Source organism: Orcinus orca, chromosome 2 (assembly GCF_937001465.1).
Source record: "Orcinus orca chromosome 2, mOrcOrc1.1, whole genome shotgun sequence".
NCBI lineage: Eukaryota > Metazoa > Chordata > Mammalia > Artiodactyla > Delphinidae > Orcinus > Orcinus orca.
In genome coordinates, this window is record NC_064560.1 from 146,882,926 (window position 1) to 146,906,541 (window position 23,616).

At 34.2% G+C, this 23,616-nt stretch overlaps 1 protein-coding gene across 4 annotated transcripts; it reads right to left on the reverse strand.

Annotated features, from left to right (window-relative positions):
- Positions 1 to 218: 218 nt before the first annotated feature.
- Positions 219 to 23,443, reverse strand: KLHL28 (kelch like family member 28). 4 transcript variants are annotated; one of them, XM_033428429.2, is made up of 6 exons: positions 21,596 to 23,291; positions 8,877 to 8,947; positions 6,626 to 7,524; positions 3,905 to 4,348; positions 1,728 to 1,936; positions 219 to 597 (listed from the first exon to the last, which is right to left on the reverse strand). In XM_033428429.2, the coding sequence occupies exons 3-6, from the start codon at positions 7,522 to 7,524 to the stop codon at positions 434 to 436; spliced, it is 1,716 nt and encodes a 571-aa protein (XP_033284320.1). In that variant the 5' UTR covers positions 8,877 to 8,947; positions 21,596 to 23,291; the 3' UTR covers positions 219 to 433. The 4 variants fall into 4 exon arrangements, with proteins under 4 accessions (XP_033284320.1, XP_004270054.1, XP_033284322.1 ...); XM_004270006.4 differs by lacking the exons at positions 8,877 to 8,947; positions 21,596 to 23,291 and adding an exon at positions 23,308 to 23,443; XM_033428431.2 differs by lacking the exon at positions 8,877 to 8,947.
- Between the last annotated feature and the right edge of the window lie 173 nt (positions 23,444 to 23,616).

Genomic DNA, 23,616 nt, shown 5'->3' on the forward strand with positions numbered 1-23,616 from the left:
TCCAACAGATAGTATCAGCACTCTGTCTAGTCACTCAGTATACTCCAGCATCTAAGTATCTCTCATCCCGGTAAAAAACGGTGCAGAACAAGGAGGGGGAAGAAAGCTAATTTTTTTTTAAAAAGCAGCAAGGTTTTCTCCACATGTACACTTATGAACATAAAACTATTCTATCCCAGTATTAGGGAAAAAAAGTGCACAATTCAATTGGCAAGATCTTTCCTTTTTTTTTTTTTTCTTGGATTATCGATTCACTGTATAATCAAGAGCAACCAAAGCTACTTGTCAGTTCAAAGTACCCAACAAAACTTTGAGTCTTCATGCCATTTCAAGTTAAAAAGGAAGCAATGTAGCTTTTGGGCTTCAGAAAACTGGGCATCCTTTCATGCAGCACAAGGTTCATCACTACGCTATTTCCACAAGTCCACACTTGTCAAAGTGCAGTTAATCCAAAATTGCAGCGACAGTATATCATGCCAGCTGAATCCAGCCATGTATCTGAGATAGGGTCATATTTCTGCACGGTATTCAGATAGGAAGACCCTGAGTGACCACCCACTACATAAAGGTAGTTATCAATTACTGCAGCACCAACTCCTAGGAAAGGTGGGTAAAAATAGGGGAAAAAAATATGTTAACCATGAAGCAGACTTCGCACTAAATTAAATTTGCATTTAAATGTTTTCTTAAAATACATTTCAATAACCTATTATTAATTATACAAGCAATATAGCAATATGTGCTTAGTGGAAAAAAATCCCTTAGTATATGTAAAAGAGCTGAAGTCTTCCTTCATCTCTCCTCAATCCTACTCTCCCTCTCTCCACCACAGTTAAATATTAATAATGTAGTATATATCTTCCCATATGCTTTCTTCTCAATTTATATTTATATTTTTCAAAATTCATTAATTTTTGTTTTCAAATGTGTTAAAATTTTAAATATATATAAACTATATAATTTATGCTTAAAAATTTTACTTTATATATATATAGTTCTAAAAAGAACAAGGCTACCCAAATATTTTACATTTTCATTGTTTTATGGTTTTCCTTCTCAATGGTACCACAGAAACTAATTCTAGTAAACAAGCCTTTCAATTTCCTTCGTATGTTTACTTTTCAGGAGTTTCTTTAATCATAAATGCAAGGAATACTCCTAAAGCATTTCCACCAGTAACTTAAAACGTTCCTTTTAAAATAATGTGATTTGAGTTTGGGTTTAAGGATAATTTCCTCAAAGGTGTATTTGTTTTTCTTTATGAAACCTGAAACCCAACTCTTTCTAGATCAACTATAACTATACCCCTTTAGGAGGAGAGAACATTTGAAAGTAATATACAGACTGCTGATGTACAATAAAAAACAAAATAGAACAACCCTAGGATCCTGGGTGTGTGTGCACGTGTGTGTGTAACATATAAAACAATTACATTTGTTACATGGACACAAAGAGCTTCTATAAGATACTTTCTATTATGAGCATTTCTCAAGATGTGTTGTAGAAGTTTAAAAAATAACAATATGCACATTGGCATATTAAAATCACAGTAAAAAAATCTATATAGTTTTGTCTAATCAAGTTGTCAGTCAAGTTTATCACAAGAAAAGTTTTTTCTGGACAAGTAATAATACTCTTACTGTTATATCCCAAGAAACTACTTTTTCAAGAACATCACTATAAAAAATATTGTCCTATATGTTTAGAAATTGGTATGTTATTATTACCTGTTCTGGGTTCTTTCATTGGTCTACACACAGTCCACTGATTTTGATGAGGGTCATATCTTTCAATGCTTGACAAATGTGAAACACCATTATGTCCACCCACCACAAAAATAAAGCCTAGCATGACACCCACACCAAAGTGAATCCTTTTATCTGCCATAGATGCAACCATCTCCCAGGAGTCCTTACTTGGATCATAACGCTCCACACTGCAAATATTCACAAAAGAAAGAATTAATTCACATATCCTTTGTGTCACTCTTCCTACTAAAGCAACTAAAACCCACCAGAGTTTTAAAAGTGCAAACGGACAGATATAAAACAAGAGTAGTTTGTCCCAAATGTTCAGATTTTGCTGATAAAATCACAGGGATAAAAGCTTACCTTGTAGACTGGTGCAATAATAGCCATACCCTACTCTATTATATTGTACAAGCAGCAAGGTGTATTAAAAGCATGGAGCATCTGAAGTCAGAAAATCTGGGTTCAAGTACTAATATTACATACTTAGACCTATCACTTTGGATTTGTTTCTCCTGGATAAGTCATTTCCTGTAAACATGGGAATAATATAACCTCAAGGATTCATGAATAAAGTCCAATGAGTATGCATGTGAAAGGACTCTGAAAATCACAAACTGAATATAGATGGTTCCTAAAGATACTAAGGATTTTCCACACAGTTAAGGAAAAGGGAAGATGAAGAGAAGGAAAGAAAAGGAATTTTTTTCTTATAGGTGAATTCATGGTGACTAACTGTAAAGCAAACACTACATACTTCATAACAAAAACCGGCTAATCATAATGATTATCGTAATGATTATAATAATCAGAGTAATTTATGAGAATTCACAGATTTAAATAAAGTCTGTATGCCAGAGAATTCTTGGCATTTCCAAGTTGCATTATGGAAATTCAAATCAAATCAGAATTTCCAAATAAGCTTTCCTGGAAAATCCCAGAAGGTCTTTAAGCCTACACTTTCCCTGAAGGGGTGCAAAGGCAAGTTGCTTGAGCTTGTTCTGGTCCTAACCTAACTTCTCAAGAAAGCCTAAAGCATTTGAGAGTAAGTTCAGAATAGGGACTAGACTAGACTAGAAGACTAAACTACAACTATTTCTGAAAGGACACCAGGATAAAAACCGTTAGAGCAAAATCACTAGACAAGAAAAATCCTGTGAAAAACTGTAACAAGAACTCAAACTTCAAAAGCATTATCTCAAAATTAAAGTACTTAACCTTTTATCTTAGAAATTTCTGTTAGCAGCTTAAAAATAGAAATGCATGTCTGGGTCCCAAATACTTTTCCTTCAACTAAAGGAACAATAAAAAGGGAGAAAAATTTAGCCTACACAGAAATAAAAATTTATAGATGAAATGCTGTTGTGTCATTACTTTCTCAGCCTGTTAACAAACCACCACATACTCTCTTTTATTAAAATGCTCACGATAAATAAAACACATACCACTATTAGAGATATAATACTATTAGAGATAAAATCTTTGGAAGATCGACTTTCAACAAAGGTTCAGAATTATGATTAATTTTCCATATAAGCACTTTATGCTTTTGTTTTTCTTATATATATATTTCTCCTTTATTCAGAGAATACTATAAAATACAGAAATCTCACATTTAAATTTCAGCACAGCTCAGATACATAATGATACATGTATGATTACAGAATAAGAATCCAGAACGGAATATTTAAATAAGGCTTAAAGTTTATGATGTGTTATAATATTGTGTAAGCATATAGAAATTACATTTTCCACTTTTTTATTCTACTAAACAACATAGTAACAGATCATCCATCCATACACACACATACAGACACACACATTTATACATACACACACCACCCCAAATCTAAAGTTATCTAACTTCATCTTATTTTCAGATTTCTGAATTCTAAAATCTAGTCCATTTATATTGAATGAATGAATGTAAAATTTAATAAAAGGGATTTGAGTTTTCGGTTTGTATTAAATCTCCATGTAAACCAATTACAATTATACTTGTGGAGCGGTTAAGTTTCCCAAATGTCTATCAATATTACTTTAAAAATTAAAAAGGGAAGTTCATTCATATACACAAATTGTTTAAAATCCAGAAATCATTGTTAATGATACTTTAAAAAATCTACAAGCATCTACAACTTGATTAAGTTAAATACCTGTTCATGTGGGCAGGACCATACCCACCAATGGCATATATCATTCCATCCAACACAGCTGCGGCAAAACAACTTCTTGTTGTAGTCATTGGTGCCACAGGTTGCCACTTTCTTACTTTGGGAATATACTTCTCTACTGATTGTAAATAAGACTGTCCATCATAACCACCTAAAGCATAAAGTTCTCCTGCAAGTACCACTACTCCAAGGGTACTTCGGCTCTCATTCATTCTCTCAAGAGAAGTCCAGGTATTTGTATCAGGATTCCAGCATTCGACTGAATTTTCATGTTTTCTGATAGTGATGCCAGGACGCACGTTAGTTTCAATACCACCTATAACATACACTTTTTGGTCTAAAACACATATTCCAAATTCATAGCGAGGAATGTTTAGGGGTGCCAAACCAATCCAAGAGTCATTCTGAGGAAAGTACATCTCCACACTAAAGAATAAGCAGAAAAAATTAAATTTAAAACATCAAAATGGCCCATAAACAATATCTGGCAAAACTGAAGATACACGTATGCTCTGATACAGCAATTTCATTCCTGTGTATCTACTCTACTGAATGCCTATTACAGCCAGTTTTGCAAAAGAACACAAATAGAGAAAGGTTTACAGCAGCTCAACACAGTCATCTATCAAAAGGAGAATGGATAAATAAGATGTGGTATACCCACCCCATGACAAAGCAATTCCATTCTTAGATATGCACCCAACAGAAATGCACACATATGTATATGTACAACAGTGTTCGCAGTAGCATTATTTGTAATAGTTGAAAACCGGAAACAATCCAAATTTTTCATCAACCATAAAATGGATAAGTAAATTGTGCATATCATATAAGAAAATACTATACAGCAATGAAAATGAACAAACTACAACTACATGTAACAGCGATGAATCTTACACATATAATGTTGAGGGAAACAAGCCAAATTCAAAAGAATATATTCAGTATAGTTTCATTTCTATCAAGTTCAAAAACACTTCTAATCTCTAGATTAGAAATGAGGGTGGTGGTTACCTTTGGGGAGGACAGGGAGGGACCTTAAGGGTGGTTTCTGGGTGTTGTTCATGTTCTTTTCTTGAAATGGTTTGTAATGTTTGCTTTGTGATAATTCATTGAGCTGTACACTTGGAATTTGTGGACTTTTCTGTATATGTGAAACATTTCAATTAATTTTCAGTCATCATATTCATAGTAGAAAGAAAATGTTGTATTATGTCCATCTACTATAATACCATACGCCAACGAAACTAAATGAATTATTTCCTCATGCAATCTCAATTTCATAAACTTACTGCTCAATGATAAAACACATCTCTGAAGAATATACATGGTACCACTGCATTTACATAAAAATGTGTAAAACCTAACTATATACTGGGGCACATATAATATGTGGTAAAATTATAACAAAAAGCAAGAGAATAATACATTAAAAACTCAGAATACTGGTTACTTCTGGGGGAGAGAAGGAGATGGCATCAAGGAGGGGCACAAGGGAACTTTAAAGCTATTGTTAGCCCAATCTCAACAATACTAGTTTTAGACCACAATTAAAATGTACACTGAGACTTTTTAAAAGATAAAGGACATATCAATTGACATTGATAAAACATCAACAGTTTCCTCCTATTGGAGGAAAGAAATGCAACCTACCCAATGTTTCAAAATATTTTAGAATGTTAAATATTCTAATATTTATTCTAATATTTAGAATATTAAATATTAAAGAAATAAATTAAACATAAAAGTTTTCATAAAGCAATCCCATTTAAGGGAAAAGGAAGGTAACATCCAGCTATATTTTCAATGTATAAAAGTTATTTGTATAACACAACATTGTTAATCAACTATACTCCAATATAAAATAAAAATTAAACAAATAAACAAATAAACAAAAAAAGTTACTTGTAGAATGCTCTAAATCAATGATGGCCATGGGCCAAATTCAGCCCACCAGCTACTTTTGTAAGTACAGTTTTATTGGAACACAGCCATGCTCATTTGTTTATGTATTACCTATGGCTGCTCTTGCACTACAATGGCAGACTTGGGTAGTTACAACAGAGACCATATGACGGCGACAAAATTTAAAATATTTACTATTTGGCTCTTTATAGAAAAAGTCTGACAACTCCTACTCTAAATTATCAGAAAAGAAAGCACTTTTTACTACTGTTGTTAAAAAAATATTTACGCTGAAGAAAATAAATTGCATGTAAAGTCCATGATTTATATCAATATCCTGTTTTTTTTATTTTTTTGGTGGTTACTCTGATTAACTGTATTCATTCAAACATATTCTTGTCCCAGTCTGCTCTCATCACAAATTCCTAGCTCTCCTCTTTAGCATTTTTTGATATAGCTAGCAATAATAAATCCCCTCTGACCTGGTCTGACTCATATAAAGAAAGATGTAAATGATTTCACAAAGGAAGAAAGGGCATAAAATGGAAGAAAAGTTCATGAATAACCAGGATGGATAAAGTTTGTGCACTGGGAGGGAGGAGAGGTGTTTAAAATTGAGAGTGTTGTAGAGAATGGACGACAATGTGATTAAAATAATCAGGTAAGTGATTTAAAAAGAAAACAACAAAAAGAAGCAAATAAACAGGAAAATCAAACTATTTTAAAAATATAATAAATTAGCAAATTTTAAGAGTATAAAATCTATTAGCATCAATCCTTTAAAAGCCTTCTATTTACCTATCCAAACAGGCAAACAGTCCAGATTTTCCTCCTACTGCACAAAGTACTTTGGGAGCACAGCGAGGTCGTGTCATCAAGACTGTCTGATGAGACAGTCTGTGTTCAGGCATAAAGTGGTACTTCAGAGCTTCATTCAAAAGATGTTTACAAGTGCGATCGTCACGAATAAGATGATTTGCTTCATATAATCTAGTGAGAAACTTAACACTCAGCAATGGTAATCGTACACTGTTAAGTAGCTGTGCTAAGTATTTCTGGCGTTCTTGGACGTCATACTTGATCCAAGACTCAAGTGCATAAAAAACAGTCTCTTCAGTAGCTACATTCAAACAGTCATTGGAAACAATTTCATCCAAATCAGCATGCGTAAGCTCAAAAAACTCTTCAGTCTGGCAAACTGCTTCAAAATTCTGGCATATGTATTTAGTGGCTGCCAAATAAAGGTCATGACAACCATATGTCTCTGCAAAGCGAGAAATTCCAATACAATTACCAGGATCAAGTTGGCTTTCAAGAAATGCACAACATTCTTTCAGGACAAGTTTTATCTGGAGTAGGTTTGCTGCTGGAAGGAGAGATTCAACTGTGTCCTGTGAAATAAAAACAGTCCCTGTATAGGCATATTCCACAATGGCCTGGAGAGCAGTTTCATCAATGCACTGAAACTCAACCTCACTGTTCTCTTTTTCAGAAAGGTTTCCAGTAAACATAGCTTTGAAATATGGGCTGATGCTGGCAAGTACCACTTTGTGAGCATGGATTTTAACATCACCTACTCGAAGAATGATGTCACAGAGTTCGTGATGTTGACGAAGAAGATTCAAGCCCTGTAGAAGTTGTTCAGAATGTAAGTGGGTTAAGTTAGCAAGCATGTAGGTCGGGGATGTGTGGTCCATCTACAGAAAAACAAAAAGCATGAATAGTTATTTCAAAATAATCTTGCAAATGATTACTTTTACAGGTAACACAAAATAACTAAGATTTGTTGTTTATCTGCATGTTTGTTGTTTTTTAAATACTAAATACTAGACAGAGGCTTTTAGAGTTAGAAGGGAAGTTAACAATCATTCAACTCCTTTATTATAGATATTAAGCACACTCCGTGCTTCTGGAAGATGAACAAGATTAAAAATAGAAAAGAAGAAAAGAGACTAGAAAGAAAAGAAGAAAAAGTGAGAGGCAGTAAGGACTGGGGTAGGTTAAATAATTGTTCCCCCAAAAGACATCTGCATCCTAATCCCTGGAAACTCTGAATGGTACTTTTATGGCAAAAAAAAAAAAAAGACTGTGCAGATATGATTAAGGATTTTGTAATGGGAAGATTATCCTGGGTTATCTAGTTGGGCCCTAAGTGCAATCACATGTACCTTGTAAGAAGGCAGAAGGAGATTTGACACAGACAGAAGAAGAGAAGGTAATCTGACCACAGAGAAAGAGATTGGACTGATGCAGCCATAAACCAATTAACATTGGCAGCCACTAGAAGCTGGAAGAGGCAAGGAACACAGTCTTCCCTAGAACCTCCAGAGGGCACAGAGCCCTGCCAACACCTTAATTTCAGCCCAGTGATAATAATTTCAGACGTTTGGCCTCCATAACTGTGACAGAATAAAGTTCTGTTATTTTAAGCAACTGAGTTTGTGGTAATTTGTTATAGCAGCCATAAGAAATCAACACGTGGATACTTCAGAATGGCTCATAGCAGTTGCTTAGAATAGATGAAAGGAATATAAGACATCTACACAATATGAACTCTTTCCTTTCTCATTCATACCTCAAATACAAGTAATGGGGATAATTTTAAAAAGCAGAAAATTTGGTTCCTATTTTAAAAGTATTATCAAATAGACTTAAAAATTCTGAACATTATTAAATAAAATAAATCTTGGTAGGACTGGGAGAGTATAGCACTTCATTCCTATGCATTTTTAAGTGCAAATATACAAATATTAAAACTTTTATCTTCATTAAGAACATCATCATTTCACACTTGTTTCATTTGAATTTTATGTCCATTAACAAATTTTGTTAACATGACCACATTATAGCTGATATCACCAGCCTCCACTTCTGATCTCTCCAACTAATCTTGCACACATCTAACAGAATAATTCTCAATCAGGGTATCGACAAGTCTCAAGAAACTTGTTGGTCTTCCAGTAGGTACTTTATTCCAGAACAGAATATTGGTAAGAAAACAGCAACCAGAAGGTACATGTTTAGATCTGGGTCTGTTCTTTTTACTTACTATAGTGTTGACCTCTTAAACTTGTTTAACTTCTTTTAGCCTCAGTTTAATGGAAAAAGTTAACATCTAGACTGAAAAGAGAAAAATGAACAACAGGAAAGCAAGTAGATATAGCAAATAAGTGACAGGATTAAGAAAGTAGTCCTAGCTACTTTACATCATTAACTTTACCTTATCTTCATTTTCCTTATCTGTAAAGTGAGATCATAATAATACCTGAACTATATATATCTCACAAGGTTTTTGAGGATCAAATTAGATAATGCACAGGAACATATAACAAACTGTAAGAGTTATGAGTACAGGGTACTATGGTGAGGCAACAGAAATGTAACAGTATCAGCGAAGAACAGGGACCTTGGAAATATAATGAGTTTTAGTTCTAACTGGGTCATATACTATTATATGGAATTGGTACATTTCTTAATCTAAGTATTAATTTTTTCATCCATAAAATAAGAATACCTCCCACTTATCTCAGAAGGTTACATGAAAATTGTTCTGTAAAGTTTAAAGTTCCACACAACTTGAAGTGCTATGAATACAGCACTTAAGTCTCATTCTCTTCTCATGATCCCCACTTTCACTATTTCCCATTCTTTCCATAATGACCTTTCATTCCAATAAAGCTCATGTAATTACTACAGCTCTATATAAATATTTTCTTACATTTGCCAGATTTTGCCTATAAACTTTCTCCTCTCCCGTGTTCTTTTCATCCAATTCAAATTTTCAAAAGGCTGGTTCAAAATTAACTTCATCTGAAAGTCTATAAACATTTAAGTACTCAATTCCTTTACATGCAATTAATTTAATTATAAGTGCTGTTTTGTGAAACATACCCCTCTCAACTCTCATTTGTCTGATTCAACAAGAAGATGTTATTCAGGATGAAAAGTGAACAAACAGGAAAGGTGAATGATACAGAAAATAAGAGAAGGAAATGAAAAATGACACCTAGCTAAAACAATGAGATGAGAAAGGGAAATACAAGGCACACTGATTGGAAAGGAAGAAACAAAACTGTCTTTGTTGGCAGATGACATGACTGTCTAGGTAGAAAATCCAGAACAATTAAAAAAAAAAACAAACCCAAGACAGTGGAACTAATAGGCAATTATAGAAAGTTTGCAAGATACAAGGTTAATATACAAAAGTCAATGGATTTTCTATAAACCAGCAACGAACAAGTGGCATTTGAAATTTAAAACATATAACCATTTACATTAACACCTAAAAATTGAAATACTTAGATATAAATTTAACAAAATTAGGTACGAGATCTATATGAGGAAAATTATAAAACTCTAATAAAAGAAATCAAAGAACTAGCTAAATAAATGGAGAGATATTCCATGTTCATGGATAATATGACTCAACATTATCAAGATGTCAGTTCTTCCTGACTTGCACTTCAGATTCAATGCAATCCCAATCAAAATTCCAGCAAGTTATTTTGTGGATGTTGCAAACTGATTCTAAAGTTTTTATGGGGAGGCAAAAGACCCAGAATAGCCAACTCAATATTGAAAAAGAAGAATAAAGTTGAACAACTGACACTACCCAAATTCAAGCATTATTATAAAGCTGTAGTAACCAAGATGGTGCGGTACTGGTGAAAGCACAGACAAACAGACCAATGGAACTGAACAGAGAGTCTAGGAACAGACCCGCATAAATACAGTCAACTGATCTTTAACAAAGCAGGAAAGGTAATACGATGGAGAAAAGATAGTCTTTTCAATAAATGGTGCTGGAATGTAAAGTAATAAATGAATCTAGACACAGACCTTACTTATATCCTTCACAAAAATTAACTCAAAATGGATCACAAACCTAAATGTAAAATGCAAAACCATAAAACACTTAGAAGATAACGCAGGAGTAACTTCTAGATGACCTTGGGTATGGCAATGATTTTTTTTAGATAAGACACCAAAGGTACAATCCACACAAGAAAGAATGATAAGTTGGATGTCTCTATAAAACAAAACAAAACAAAACAAAAAACCACAAAAAAGCTTCTACTTTGGGAAAAACAATGTCAAGAGAATGAGAAGACAAGCCACACACTGGGAGAAAATATCTGCAAAAAACCACAACTGATAAAGAACTGTTATTCAAAATAAACAAAGAAATTTTAAAATTAAACAAGAAAAGTAACAATCTGATTAAAAAATGGAATAAAGACCTTAACAGATATCTCATCAGAGAAGATACAGATGGTAACTAAGCAGATGAAAAGATGTTCAAGATCATGTGTCATGAGGGAACTGCATATTAAAACAACGACATACTACCACACACCTATTAGAATGGTCAAAACCCAGAATACTGAGAACACCAAATGTTGGACAGAATGTAGGGCAAAAGGAACTTTCATTCATGGCCGTGGGAATGCAAAATTGTACAGCCAGTTTGGAAGACACTTTGTTAGCTTCTTATAAAACTAAACATACTCTTACCATACAATCCTGCAATCGCCTTCCTTGGTATTTACCCAAATGAATTGAAAACTTATGTCCACACAAAAACCTGCACATGGATGTTTATTGCAGCTTTACTCTGAAGTGCCAACACTTGGAAGCAACCAATATGTCCTTCAGTAGATGAATGGATAAACTATGGTACAACAAGACCATGAAATATTATTCAGTGCTAAAAGAAATGAGCTGTCAAGCTATGAAAAGACATGGAAAAAATGTCTTATCAAGTAAAAGAAGCCAATCAGAAAAGGCTATATACTGCAAGATTCCAATTATATGACATTCTGGAAAAGGCAAAACTATGGAGACTGTAAAAATATCAATGGTTGCTAGGAGTTAAGGGGGACGGAGGATGAATAGGCAAAGCACCCAGGATCTTTAGGACAGTGAAATTACTCTATATGATATTATAATGGTAGATATGTATCATTATATATTTGTCCTAACCCACAGAATACAGAACACCAAAAGTGAACCTTATGGTAAATTATGGACTTTGGGTGATAATGACATGTCAATATAAGTTCATCAATTGTAACAAATGCACCACCGTGGTGGTGGACGTTGATAATGGGGGAAGGTACACATCTGTTGGGAAAGGGTGTAAATGGGAAACCTCTGTACCTTCCTCTTAATTTTGCTGTGAACCTAAAACTGCTCAAAAAAAATAGTCTTTTAAAAAAGTAAATTAAAAAAAAAGGAGACCTAGCTACCTTATAAGTTCACATCTCTCCCAGACCAAACAATTATGTTCCAAGATATTTAAAAGAACCTGTGAATGAGATCCCTGAATCATTGCCAGTGCCACAAGACAGGAGACTATTTTCAAAACTAAGAGTGTAATTTCTACTAAAATTCTGGTAAGGTTAATGTTAATTTCAGATAACACTTTAAAACAAAGGATCAAAGGTTTGATAATGTGAATACTTAGAAGAGGATGTAGTGATCTCTAAGACTAGGATGCATGAGTTAACAAGAAGACGTGTCACAGATTAATCTTTTTTTTTTTCTGATGTATTTAGAAGACTTGCAGATCAGAAAAATATACAATGTTTAACTAGATACTTGTAAAGAATTTTATAATGCTTTTATGATTTTGAGAACAAAACCAAAAAATATAAGCTAGTTCAGTTAACTAAATTAGCAAGTGGTTGGACAACCACACCAGAGTATATACTACTTAATGAAATGAGGTCCACCTGGAGGGAGGTTTCTGATGGTATATCATAAGGCCTAGATGAAGATACTGCAGGCAGGCTCTTCAGCTTTGCAGATGATATGAAGCTGCAGAGGACAGCAAATACATCAGCTAACAAAACATGGATCCCAAAAGACCTGACATCTAATAAGAAGAAATTTAAGAGGGATAAATGTTAAGATTCTATAGTGGATTCCAAAACAACTATACAAGTACAGAAAAAGAGAGAAAAGACTCATCTGTAGGATGTGTTTAAAGGGTTTAGGGATTTTAATTTTAGTAATACTTTAGCACACTAATCTTATGGAGGTTTAAGGTGCGTTAATAGAACTATAATATACAGAACTAGAGAGGAGACATTCCACTTGGCTCTGCAAATGTCAGACCACATCTGGAATACAGATTTGGAGTACCATCCTTTAAAAGGGATCTAAACAAAGTAAAAGGCCTGATGAAGAGAAGAAATTCAAGACATCTTATGGGTGTTGAGTCAAAAAAAAAAAAAAAGGAAATCTGAGAGTTATGTGAAAAACCAAAGGGTGAAAGTTACTCAGTAATAATACAATAATATAGGATTGTTTTGAGGATTAAATGCATTTATGCATATAAAGTGCTTAGAATAGTGCCTATCACTTAGTAAGCTCATGATAAATATCTTATTTATTAATAAGTTATCTTATTACTAGTGATTTTTTTTACATTGTTTGCTTAAGAGGTATTTTGCTTTCTATGTTGTACCATCTCTTACTACTGGGTAAGAAATCTACTTTGTACAAGGTACCATCTTTGTACAAGATGTCAGTGGACATCTTGGACCACACAAAGTATTGAAGAATTGTTGATTCTCAAATCAAGTTAATGAGTTATTGGTTAGATTCATTTTTAGTATAAATAGAAATCATACAGTAATAGATCTTTATACTAATTTTTGTATATCCAAGACTGGTAAATTACCATCAACATGATATAAAAGCATACTACAATATTGATTTGTAAATATACATACACACACATATATATGTACACATGCAACACATAAAAGAACATATGTTTGTGTATATATGACACATATCCAGATATGCAGGATGGTATAATTTTAAGAGACTGGGCTCTGGAATCAGGTTCCTAGGGTTACAATATTGTTTGTACTATTTAATAGCTATGTGACCTTGGGAAAGTGGTCTTAAAGTCTCAGTTTTCTCATCTGTAAAGCACAGACAAAATAGTACACATAGCACTCAATAATCATTAGGTACTATTTATTATTATCATTATCTTCCTTAAGAAGACTCGGTTTTTGCCAGCTAAACCCATGTGACTCCCTTCCACACTCACCAAAAACGGAACAAAGCTTACTTACTGTCAAATGAATAAATACAAACAGGGCAAGGCCAAAACCTGACTAATTTGACCAGAAAAGATACAGCGAGCCACTTTTAAATTTAAACAGTTTATTACTTACAGACAGTGAAAGAAGACTAAGCTCCCTGGATCCTTGTCCCACATACTAAAAAGGACAACATAGAAACAAAAGGGGCTGGACGGCAGCAATACAAGTTGTGAAGGACCCAAACTACAGCAGCAGCAGTTTTATATTCTGGAGCTCTATTCTGCGGGGCAGCGGGACACGAAAGTCCCATACCTCATCACACCAGGGAGGTAAAGAGAAATTGTCTCACGGCACACTCCCAGGGGTGACAGAGAGGTAGGTCAGAGATGACCTTGCAGCAGCTCCTTAAAGACCATCCATCCTCTCATGTTCCAGGAGAATCGCAAGGTGTTCCAAGACTCAGATAAGCTTCAGTCCCACAGTCCAAGCTTTTGCCTATGTGGACACATGCAATGTCACCAGAATGCCACGATGAAGCTATTCCCCTACACTTATACCCTCTGTAGTATTTTTCCTTTATCTCACTTTCCTATTACCCCCCAAAATAATAAAAATGATCAAAGGTTTAAAAACCACTCAAGAAGGATACTGGTAAAGATGACTTCATAAAAGAAAACCCATACATGTTTCTATCATTGTACTGGATTCAAATGACATGATGTTTAATCCCTTTAAGTATTGAGAATAAAGTTTAAGAGATTATACTCTTAACATGTAACCAAAACAATTTGAACTAAGAACTTTAAAAGGGCAAGGTAAATATAGGGAACTTAAAATGAATTACATTGGAGGTTTGCCATAACATCATTCTTAACATTTTAAATTTGACTCCTTTTCTCTCTCAAGAAATCTGACTTAAGAGAAATTAACAGAACTTTAAAAAAGAGAGCTTTAAAACAATGGTTCTCCAAATACGATCCTTGCACCAACAGCATCAGCATCACCTAGGACCTGCTAGAAATGCAAATTCTAGAGCTCAACCACACATCTAAGGAATCAGAAACTAAGGAAGGGGCAGCAATCTATGTTTTAAGAATGCATTAGTATTTTTATGCATGCTAATGTTTGAGAATTGGTTAAAATATTTCCAGCACAAGTGTAACTGCTTAAAAATTATAGCAAATTATAACTGTTACTCCTTCAAAATTATGAATTACAACTGTGACTATACTTGGTTCTTAGCTATTTACCCGTAAATGGCTAAAGATAACTCACAGAAGCAATAATTCCTAATCTTCAAAACCTAACCTTTGTCAGTTTTACACTGGCAGTTTCATTTATCTCAATAACAACCTTGTGCAGAATGAAGAACAAGTACCATAGAAAACAGGAAAGAACAGTGAGGAAAAGTGTGAATTTCAGGGCCAGAGAGATTAGTGGGTTCAAGTCAACATTTGACTACTTAATAGCTGTAGACTTTGGGCAAATTACTTATTCTAAACCTGAACTTTCTCATCTGTATAATTTGTTGTGGATTAAATAGAATGTTTGGTTTGGAGAAACAAATCAATGGTGAAAAATAAAAAATACAGAAATAGATAATTTAATATATGCAAATTTAGTTTATGATAAAGGCAGCATCTCAAAATCAGTGAGGAAAAGAGGGACTTTTAAATAAACATGTTGGGATAACTGAGCCTCAGGAAAATAGATAAAATCAGATCCCTTCCACATATCTATGCCAGGATAAATTCCTTATGGATCAAAGGTATAAATGTAAAAAATGGAATCATACAAGTATTAGAATAAAATGGAGTGAATTCCTCTATAACTTGAGATTAGAGAACAGTTTCCTAGCTATGGTACAAAACCCAGGGGCAGTAAGTTAAAAAGTAGATCAAATCAATTACATTAAAAAACTTTGAATAGCTAAAAAAACATAAGCAAAGAACAAAGTATAAATGAGATTGAGAAAAAAATTACTATATAAAAGATGTATCAGCAATAAATAAAACATTCCTAAAATACTCTAGCCCTATAGAAAAATTAGGCTGAAGAAATGAACAGATGGTTAAAAAATACACATGGTTCTTAAGTATATGAAAAATCACTCAACTTCAGTTATAATCAAATGAATTAAAACTATATGGAGTTAACAATTCTCTCCTGACAATATACTCTTGGTGAGGCTGTAAGAAAGAGGCACACTCATACATCCTTGTGGGAATGCTGAATGATACAGACCTCTGGAGATAAATTTGGTAAGTTTAGCAAAATTACATTTGCATTTACCCTTTGATCCAACAATCCTACTTCTAAGAATTTATCCAAAAAATACACTGGCAAAAAATATATAAAGACAAATGCATAAGGTAATAATTGTAGGTCTATTTGTACAAGCTAAAGAATAATACCTTATGCTTTTGTACTTTCATATTTGAGAGACCAAGAGGCAACTGACCAAGAATTTTACAACTATGGCACATCCACACAATGGAGTACTATGCAGCTGTGAATAGAAATGAGGAATCTCTGCATATACAATTCTGCAGGATCTCCCTGATCCAAGCAAGGAAGAGAAATGTGTGTATAGTATGTCACTATTTATCTAAGAAAGGGGAGGTTACAAATATACATACCTACTTATTTTTTTTTTAAAAAAGGAAATATTACATGGTATATTTTTTAAAAGGTTACCTAACAGAGAAGGGAGAGAAAAGAGTGGAGAGGATAGAGATAGAAGCTACACATCTTTGAATATATCCCATTTATTGATTTGACTGTGGAATTAGGGAATTATTTTACACAATTATAAAGCAAAATTAAACCTTAAAAACACAATCCATAAGAAACTTGAAAATAAAAGGAAGCAAAGGAACCCAATGTTCATCTAGTTAGTAGCCTAACCATACCATTCCAAATAACCTTAAAACAGTAATTTGATAGTCCATCCCTAGTGGGGTATGCCCTAAAAATTTTTACACCACTTTCAGTAATCACATTGTTGGTGAGAGTGTTATTTGTATTCTGAAACTGTTACTGTGCATTGCCACAATGCATAATTACATGACATTTCTAATTCTATCGTCCCTAGAGTCATTTGTGATCTGGGATTCTCAATATGGGAGAAGAGAAAGATGTAAGACTGAGACATTAAATATAAACCTTGTAGTCTGATTTTGAATTAAAAATATCAGAATATACAGAGAAACAACATTATATACACTAATACATATGTATATACATATGAAATATATGAGGTATACAAATGTGCATTAAGAAAAAAGTTGTATTTCCTAGCTCTACTGAAAAGGGCTAGAAATTACAACCAACCCAGTAGCAAAGAACACTCCTCCTAGCACCAGATGTGGTCCCTAAATATTGTTTCCTTCCAAGGGAACAGAACTCCTTGGAAAAATGGCTGATTCCAGACCTGGGGCAGAAAATGTCACCATAAATTTGGAATCTTTACATACTAGGTAGCAATAAAGCTATCAATGATGTCTAAGGTCATAAAAAACTTAGGAGCCAAACTGAATAGGCTTCTCATTAGTCAAAGAGATGGGACAAACTGATCATCAATTATAGTAACTGCAATTGATTAAAACACAGCAGACATGCTTAAATCCATGAGTTCATAATGATAATAAAATTACAATAATTTAAAAAAAGTGATCACCACTGGAGGATGCTAATGAATCAACTCATCATTTGAAACCTAGCAAATAAAGGGAAAGAATCAAGCATTTATCATGCCTTTCCTATAACAAATGTACCACTGGGTTACCAAATAGATGAGGATAAGTTCTTCTTTATAAAAGTACTCCAGTTATTAAAGAAGGAATGGTAGAGTATCACCATTTTACAATCTTAATGAATTAATAGAGGTAGGCATTGATTATGAAGGGCTGCTAATGTCACAAAAACAGAGACAACCAGACATCAGGGTCTTCTGATGGAAGATCATAATACCACCTATAAATACTTTTGCATACTCCCACTCACCACACACACACACCCCCCAAAATCAAACATGTAGTCAACAGACTAAATCCAACTATTAATTTATAAGATATAAAGAAAACAGAAAAAGCATGTTAAACTATAACAGAAGGATGCAATCAGCAAAAACATCCTGTGAGAAATTTTATGGCATAAATAACGTAGACGGCTTCAACAAATAAATGGAAAGAAATAGGATGAAAATGAACCTACAGATTACTATAAACTTAAAAGACATTATCAACCAAATACAACCTGTGATTCATACAGGTGCATGCACACACATATATACATACACACACATACACACAACATTTAGGAGACAACTGGGAATTTTGTACCCTGACTGTATTATTGATTATATTAACTAATCACTGTTATTTTATTCTTTGTTGTTGAACAGTAATACCATAGTTTTGTTTTTAAGAGTTTTTATCTTTTACAAATACATACTGAAATATCGGTAGATAAAATAATGTCAGGGACTGGCTTCAAATTAATATAGGATGAGGGATTGGATAGAAATGGATATGATGCCATGAGTTGATACCTGCTGAAGCTGGGTGACAGGTACATAAGGGTTCATTACATTATTCTACAATTGCATGTTTATGAGATTTTGTACAGGAAAAAAGACATAAAAAAAATATATGGCACTAAACTTCACATAAGACTTACAGATGAAGAACCTGAAGTTCAGAGAGTTTAGATGAATTAACAAGATCACACAATTAGTTAAGACGTTACTGGGACTATAATATTTTCTTAACCTTAGAACAATGTTCTTTACATATTACATTAAAAAAATTACAATGCTGATCAGTGTTGACCTGCTTAAAATATTTACTGAACCAATTTATAATTGTTGCTATTCCTGATAAGACTAAATTATTCCATAAAGAGCATCTAGAATATCTTTGATTGCCATAATGTACCAGCTACTGTTCTAAGCTTTTTACATGTATTAACTCCGTTCATCCTCAGAGTAACACCATGAGATAGGCACCGTTATTATTATTATCCCCATATAACAGATGAAGAAATCTGAGGCACAGAGAAATTAAGCCTAAGGCAAGATTAAACCTTTGCACTCTGTCTCCAGAGTTCTTAAATACTATGTTATACTGCCTCACTTATAAACTCATAATTTCTTTTATTTTTTATTTTTTTGCGGTACGCAGGCCTCTCACTGTTGTGGCCTCTCCCGTTGCGGAGCACAGGCTTCGAACGCGCAGGCTCAGCGGCCATGGCTCACGGGCCCAGCCGCTCCGCGGCATGTGGGATCTTCCCGGACCGGGGCACGAACCCGTGTCCCCTGCATCGACAGGCAGACTCTCAACCACTGCGCCAACAGTGAAGCCCCAAAACTCATAATTTCTTAATCTTATTAAAGTTTTAACTCAAACAAGAAACTAGAAAGGTACAGAACAGAAACCCATAAAGGACAGATCATATACATATATATAAAATACACACACACACACACACACACACACTATGTCGATCAGATACAAGAATACATCAGAGCTTTAAAATGAAATAAAGAGAGGTCCATGGAACAATCATTCCCTTCTGTTATTTATATAATAGTAGGATTGATTCTTCTTTCCCCAAATCCCTGCCATACTTTTTTGTTTTTAATTTTGGTACCATAAAACAAATACTTAGGAGTACTCTAAATCCAGGTAACTGGATTGATTAGTCAAAATTGAATAAATGGTATCCATTTGAAAAGTTTTAAAAAGGTAATAGCATTGTACTTCACTTCTAATCACATTCTTATTACATAAATATCCACAATATAAAGATAACATTAGATAAGTTTAAAATAAAATCAAACATTCCATAGTCTACAGCAGCTTCACAATTTTAGATTCTGAAATCAAGCTATTAAAGGTCAAGTTGTGAGTTAGTATACTTAATTGACACCTAAGCTCCAAAACAGTGGTGCTGAAATCAGCTGGGAGGCAATCATCTGCTACAAAGAGAGCAAATAAATGGTCAAGAGAAATAAAAATTGTTTAAATTTCTTTCCCACAGTTCAATTTTCCTCACAGAAGAATTCAACTAATGATGGCATAATAATTTTGACAGTGAGCCTATGGAACAAGTTGGCATATTTTCCTTTTCTCTGAGATTGACTTTCATTATATCTAGAGAAACAAAAGTAAAATTAGAAGCCTGTTATAATACCAGTCATTATATCATAGGCTCCAAAATAACACAGAAGAAAGCAAGTCCCCAAAGCCACTACTACATCCACTAAAAGCTCTAAGTTACATAATTAAACCATCTACTGAAAAACTGGTTACAAAAAATGTGAAATCCTGTTAACAAACAGATTAGTGCTTAAAATGCAACCAAAATTTTTTTGTGTTTAAAAGTAGCATTTTGACTCAGAAATGCACAATGGATTTGGAGCATAAACCTAAGTAAATGAAATATAACACTGATACACATCAAGAACTGTTTAATCCTACATGTATAAAAATAAGCTCATAATTTCTTAACCTTATTAAAGTTGTGACTCAAACAAGAAACCAAAAGGGTTCAGAACATAAACCCAAAGACGAAGATTAAAATACATATAATCAAATAATACATAATAATAGATATGAGTGATTAATGATGGAAAAATCTAATTTTATCCTATAGTTTCAACACTCTCCCCCACCAAAAGTTTTCCAAAGCTCTAAGCAAACAGCTAAATTGACTCATTTGAGTAATTACTTTCTGATGCAAATACCCACAAAATGTGCCACAGTACAAATGTAGATGATGTAAACTCAAAAAATTGTTGTGAGGATTCAATGAGTTAATATTCATTAAGTACCCAGCAAAGTGTATGGCACACAGCAAACACTCAAATAATACTGTAATTATAATTACTTGTTAATGTTAATAGCACCTTTCATTTCCATAGCAATTCTTCACAATAATTTCTTAAACTATACAAAATTCTTAACAGTTTACAGAATTCAAACTGGTTTCCAATATCCCTGGATGTCTGTAAAATCTGAGTAAGAACAAGGAAAAAACTATAGTGGTTCATCCAACCAATTAATATTTTATTCTGACTGTGGAAATAAAGGATGCTTTTAGGGCAATTGCGTTTACCTTAACTTCAGCTCAAAAAATTAAGGTATGTATCAGAAACATTCCTTAATTTAACTAACTAATCCATTAATTTAAGTAAACTTTCTTGAACTTACTGAAATTATTTTGAAATTATTATTTTAACTTCTTTTATCTGAATTTGCTATTTTCAATGTATTCTTAATTACTCCCTTTCAACTTTCAGAGGTGTACTATTAATACACCTAATAGTGTATTCCACTGTTCTGGAATTTGATTTAAAAATTTTTATCCTACCTCTCTATATGGTTAAATATAAAAGACTTTTCTAGTCAGTACACAATTCCTAGAATTCAAGAATAAGATTTTTTAAAAATCTACTTCATAATAGAAATAAACAGAATATACATTAATTGGATGAGATTTATTTTCCACAAAATAACTCTAAAAGATAGTAATATATGGGGTGCTGATAAGGTCCCATTTCCTGGTCCCATCCACCATGAAGACTAATGCATCTTCCAAGTCTTCATCAAGGAAATTAAAGGTAACAGATATAAAATAGACTGCAATCTATAACATAGTGATCTACAGGGCCCTGAGAAAAGTGGTCAAAATGAAAACTCACCGTGCTTTGTTCCAAGGAAAAGGATATAACTAGTTGATTTAAGTATCCAAGCCCCTTGAAAAAGTATTCTTTATAGAGAGAAGGGGTAATTCTTAAGCTTCTACCATAATTTTGATGATGATATATAATTCAGGACTTTCCAAGTTCACTTTCTTTGTTCCACGATTACCACACAACTTCCCAAGTTCTTGCATACAGGAAAGAGTGCACTGGATTTTCAACCTGAAAATTCTGATTACTGGAAAGGGTTATCTTCTATTCCAACATAAACTGGCATTCTAATGTGTACATTCTGATGGGTACATCATTCTTTTAGTTAAGTCTGAATTGAGTTCCTGAAGTCTGAGCATACATGAGTAAAAGTATAAATTTGAACTTCTTACGCTGGAAATATGAGAACTAGACATTCCTTCTCATTGACAACTTCTAAAATCATCTCTTGGTTTTCACTCCCCTGCCCTTACCCTGCCTCTAAAATTTAAAAAAAATTTTTTTTCTTTTTAGTTAAACCAAATTTAGGCAAATTCATTTAAACACCAAAATGACTAATTAAAATCAAAGTAACAACCTAGAACTTAAACCAAAACAGAAGGATGCATGTTTACACAAGCCCCATTTACATTTACTCTACTCCCAAAAGAAAGGGGAAAAAGAAAAAAGAAAAACCTATAATAATCAAATTGTGCTTTAAGACAACACCCAGAAGTTATTTTTGAACTTCCATTGTCCAGCAAAAATTATTTATAAAGTGGTTTGGTATGCTAAGACTTAAAAAAGTATTTAAGAGACATGTGGTACAGAACAGGGTAGGAACACTTGCATTTTAAGTGCATAAATTGTGGACTTCAAATGATAACAGACTTTTCTCACTGGGTCATTCAAAAGCAACTGTATTATTCCTTCCCAAAAATATTTTCTTCCACACTCCAAAGAACTCAGCCTCACACCAGGCATTCCAGCTCTTCAATTGTTTCCGCTTAAGTTTAATTACAAGAAGGAAAAAATGCTCACCAAATTCACAGTTCGCCTAAAACAAAGAAACGTCTATTATCAACTCTAAATCTACAGGGCAGAATTCTCTTAGGACCGTGATGCCAAGAACTTCAACAGCAGCTGAAATTCTCTGCAGTCTCGGTTTCCAGGATACTGAAAGGCTGCAGAGACGCGGGAGGATCCTGCAGGGAGGCTGGGGCTGCGGAGGGAGCGGGAGAGGGGAAGGGGTGAGCCCCACAGAGGAACTGCATTAGACTTTGAGAACCTATGAGGGAAAGAAGATTAGCTGCAAGGAAAAACAGATTTATCTCCAGATCAAGTTCGTTTTCAAAGAGAACTTAAAGTGATGAGGATAAGGAAAAATGACAGAAAACCATTAACCCTCCAAAACCGGAGGGTAAGCGAAATAGGAAAAGGGGGTTGGGGGGGAGGGCGAGGAGAGTAAAGGCCTAAAACACCAGGATTTGAAAAAAAGTACGCGAGCTCTGAGCTTGGCCTTGAACCGGATCTCCCGTCCCGGTAAGCGGACGGCAGGCGGAAAGGATCGCACTTAGGGCTGTAGATAGCAACGCGTTTACAACGGTTGAGCCCTGCACAAGAAGATGTCGCCTCTCTCCCTGCTTGCTCCCGTTCATTTCTTTACATCTTACTCCAGCACCAGCGGCACTCCAGCAGAACTCTGCCAAAGCCTGCGCCGCAGGACAGCAAAAGGAAAATACCTGAGTCCCAGGAATCACGCCCGCAGTAACAGGAGGAGGAGCCGTGGACAACGGGAACCCGTGCAAGATCCTCTTTTGCCTTTAGTCACATCCCAGTTCTTACGGGTGGGGCGGGGAACTTCCGCCCTGAGCGAGGAGAGCGTCACTTCCCCTTAATGCCTTCTCTCTTCCTCGCCCTTCTCCGCTCCAGATTCGCTCATTACGTTCGCAACGTTTTCACTTCCTTTTCCAGGGGCCTTCTGCCTAGTCCGATCTTCCGATGTGGACTACATGACCCAGCATTCATCACGGCAGATTGATTTCCGGGTC

What these genes read in the sequence shown, in the direction of transcription:
- KLHL28 (XM_004270006.4), bottom strand. Translation starts at nt 7,524, where the DNA reads ATGGACCACACATCCCCGACCTACATGCTTGCTAACTTAACCCACTTA. An exon ending in CTGTTTGCCTGTTTGGATAG is followed by an intron (nt 4,349 to 6,625) that starts GTAAATAGAAGG and finishes CTTATTCTTTAG; the next exon opens with TGTGGAGATGTACTTTCCTC. An exon ending in GGTCCTGCCCACATGAACAG is followed by an intron (nt 1,937 to 3,904) that starts GTATTTAACTTA and finishes GAATATTTGCAG; the next exon opens with TGTGGAGCGTTATGATCCAA.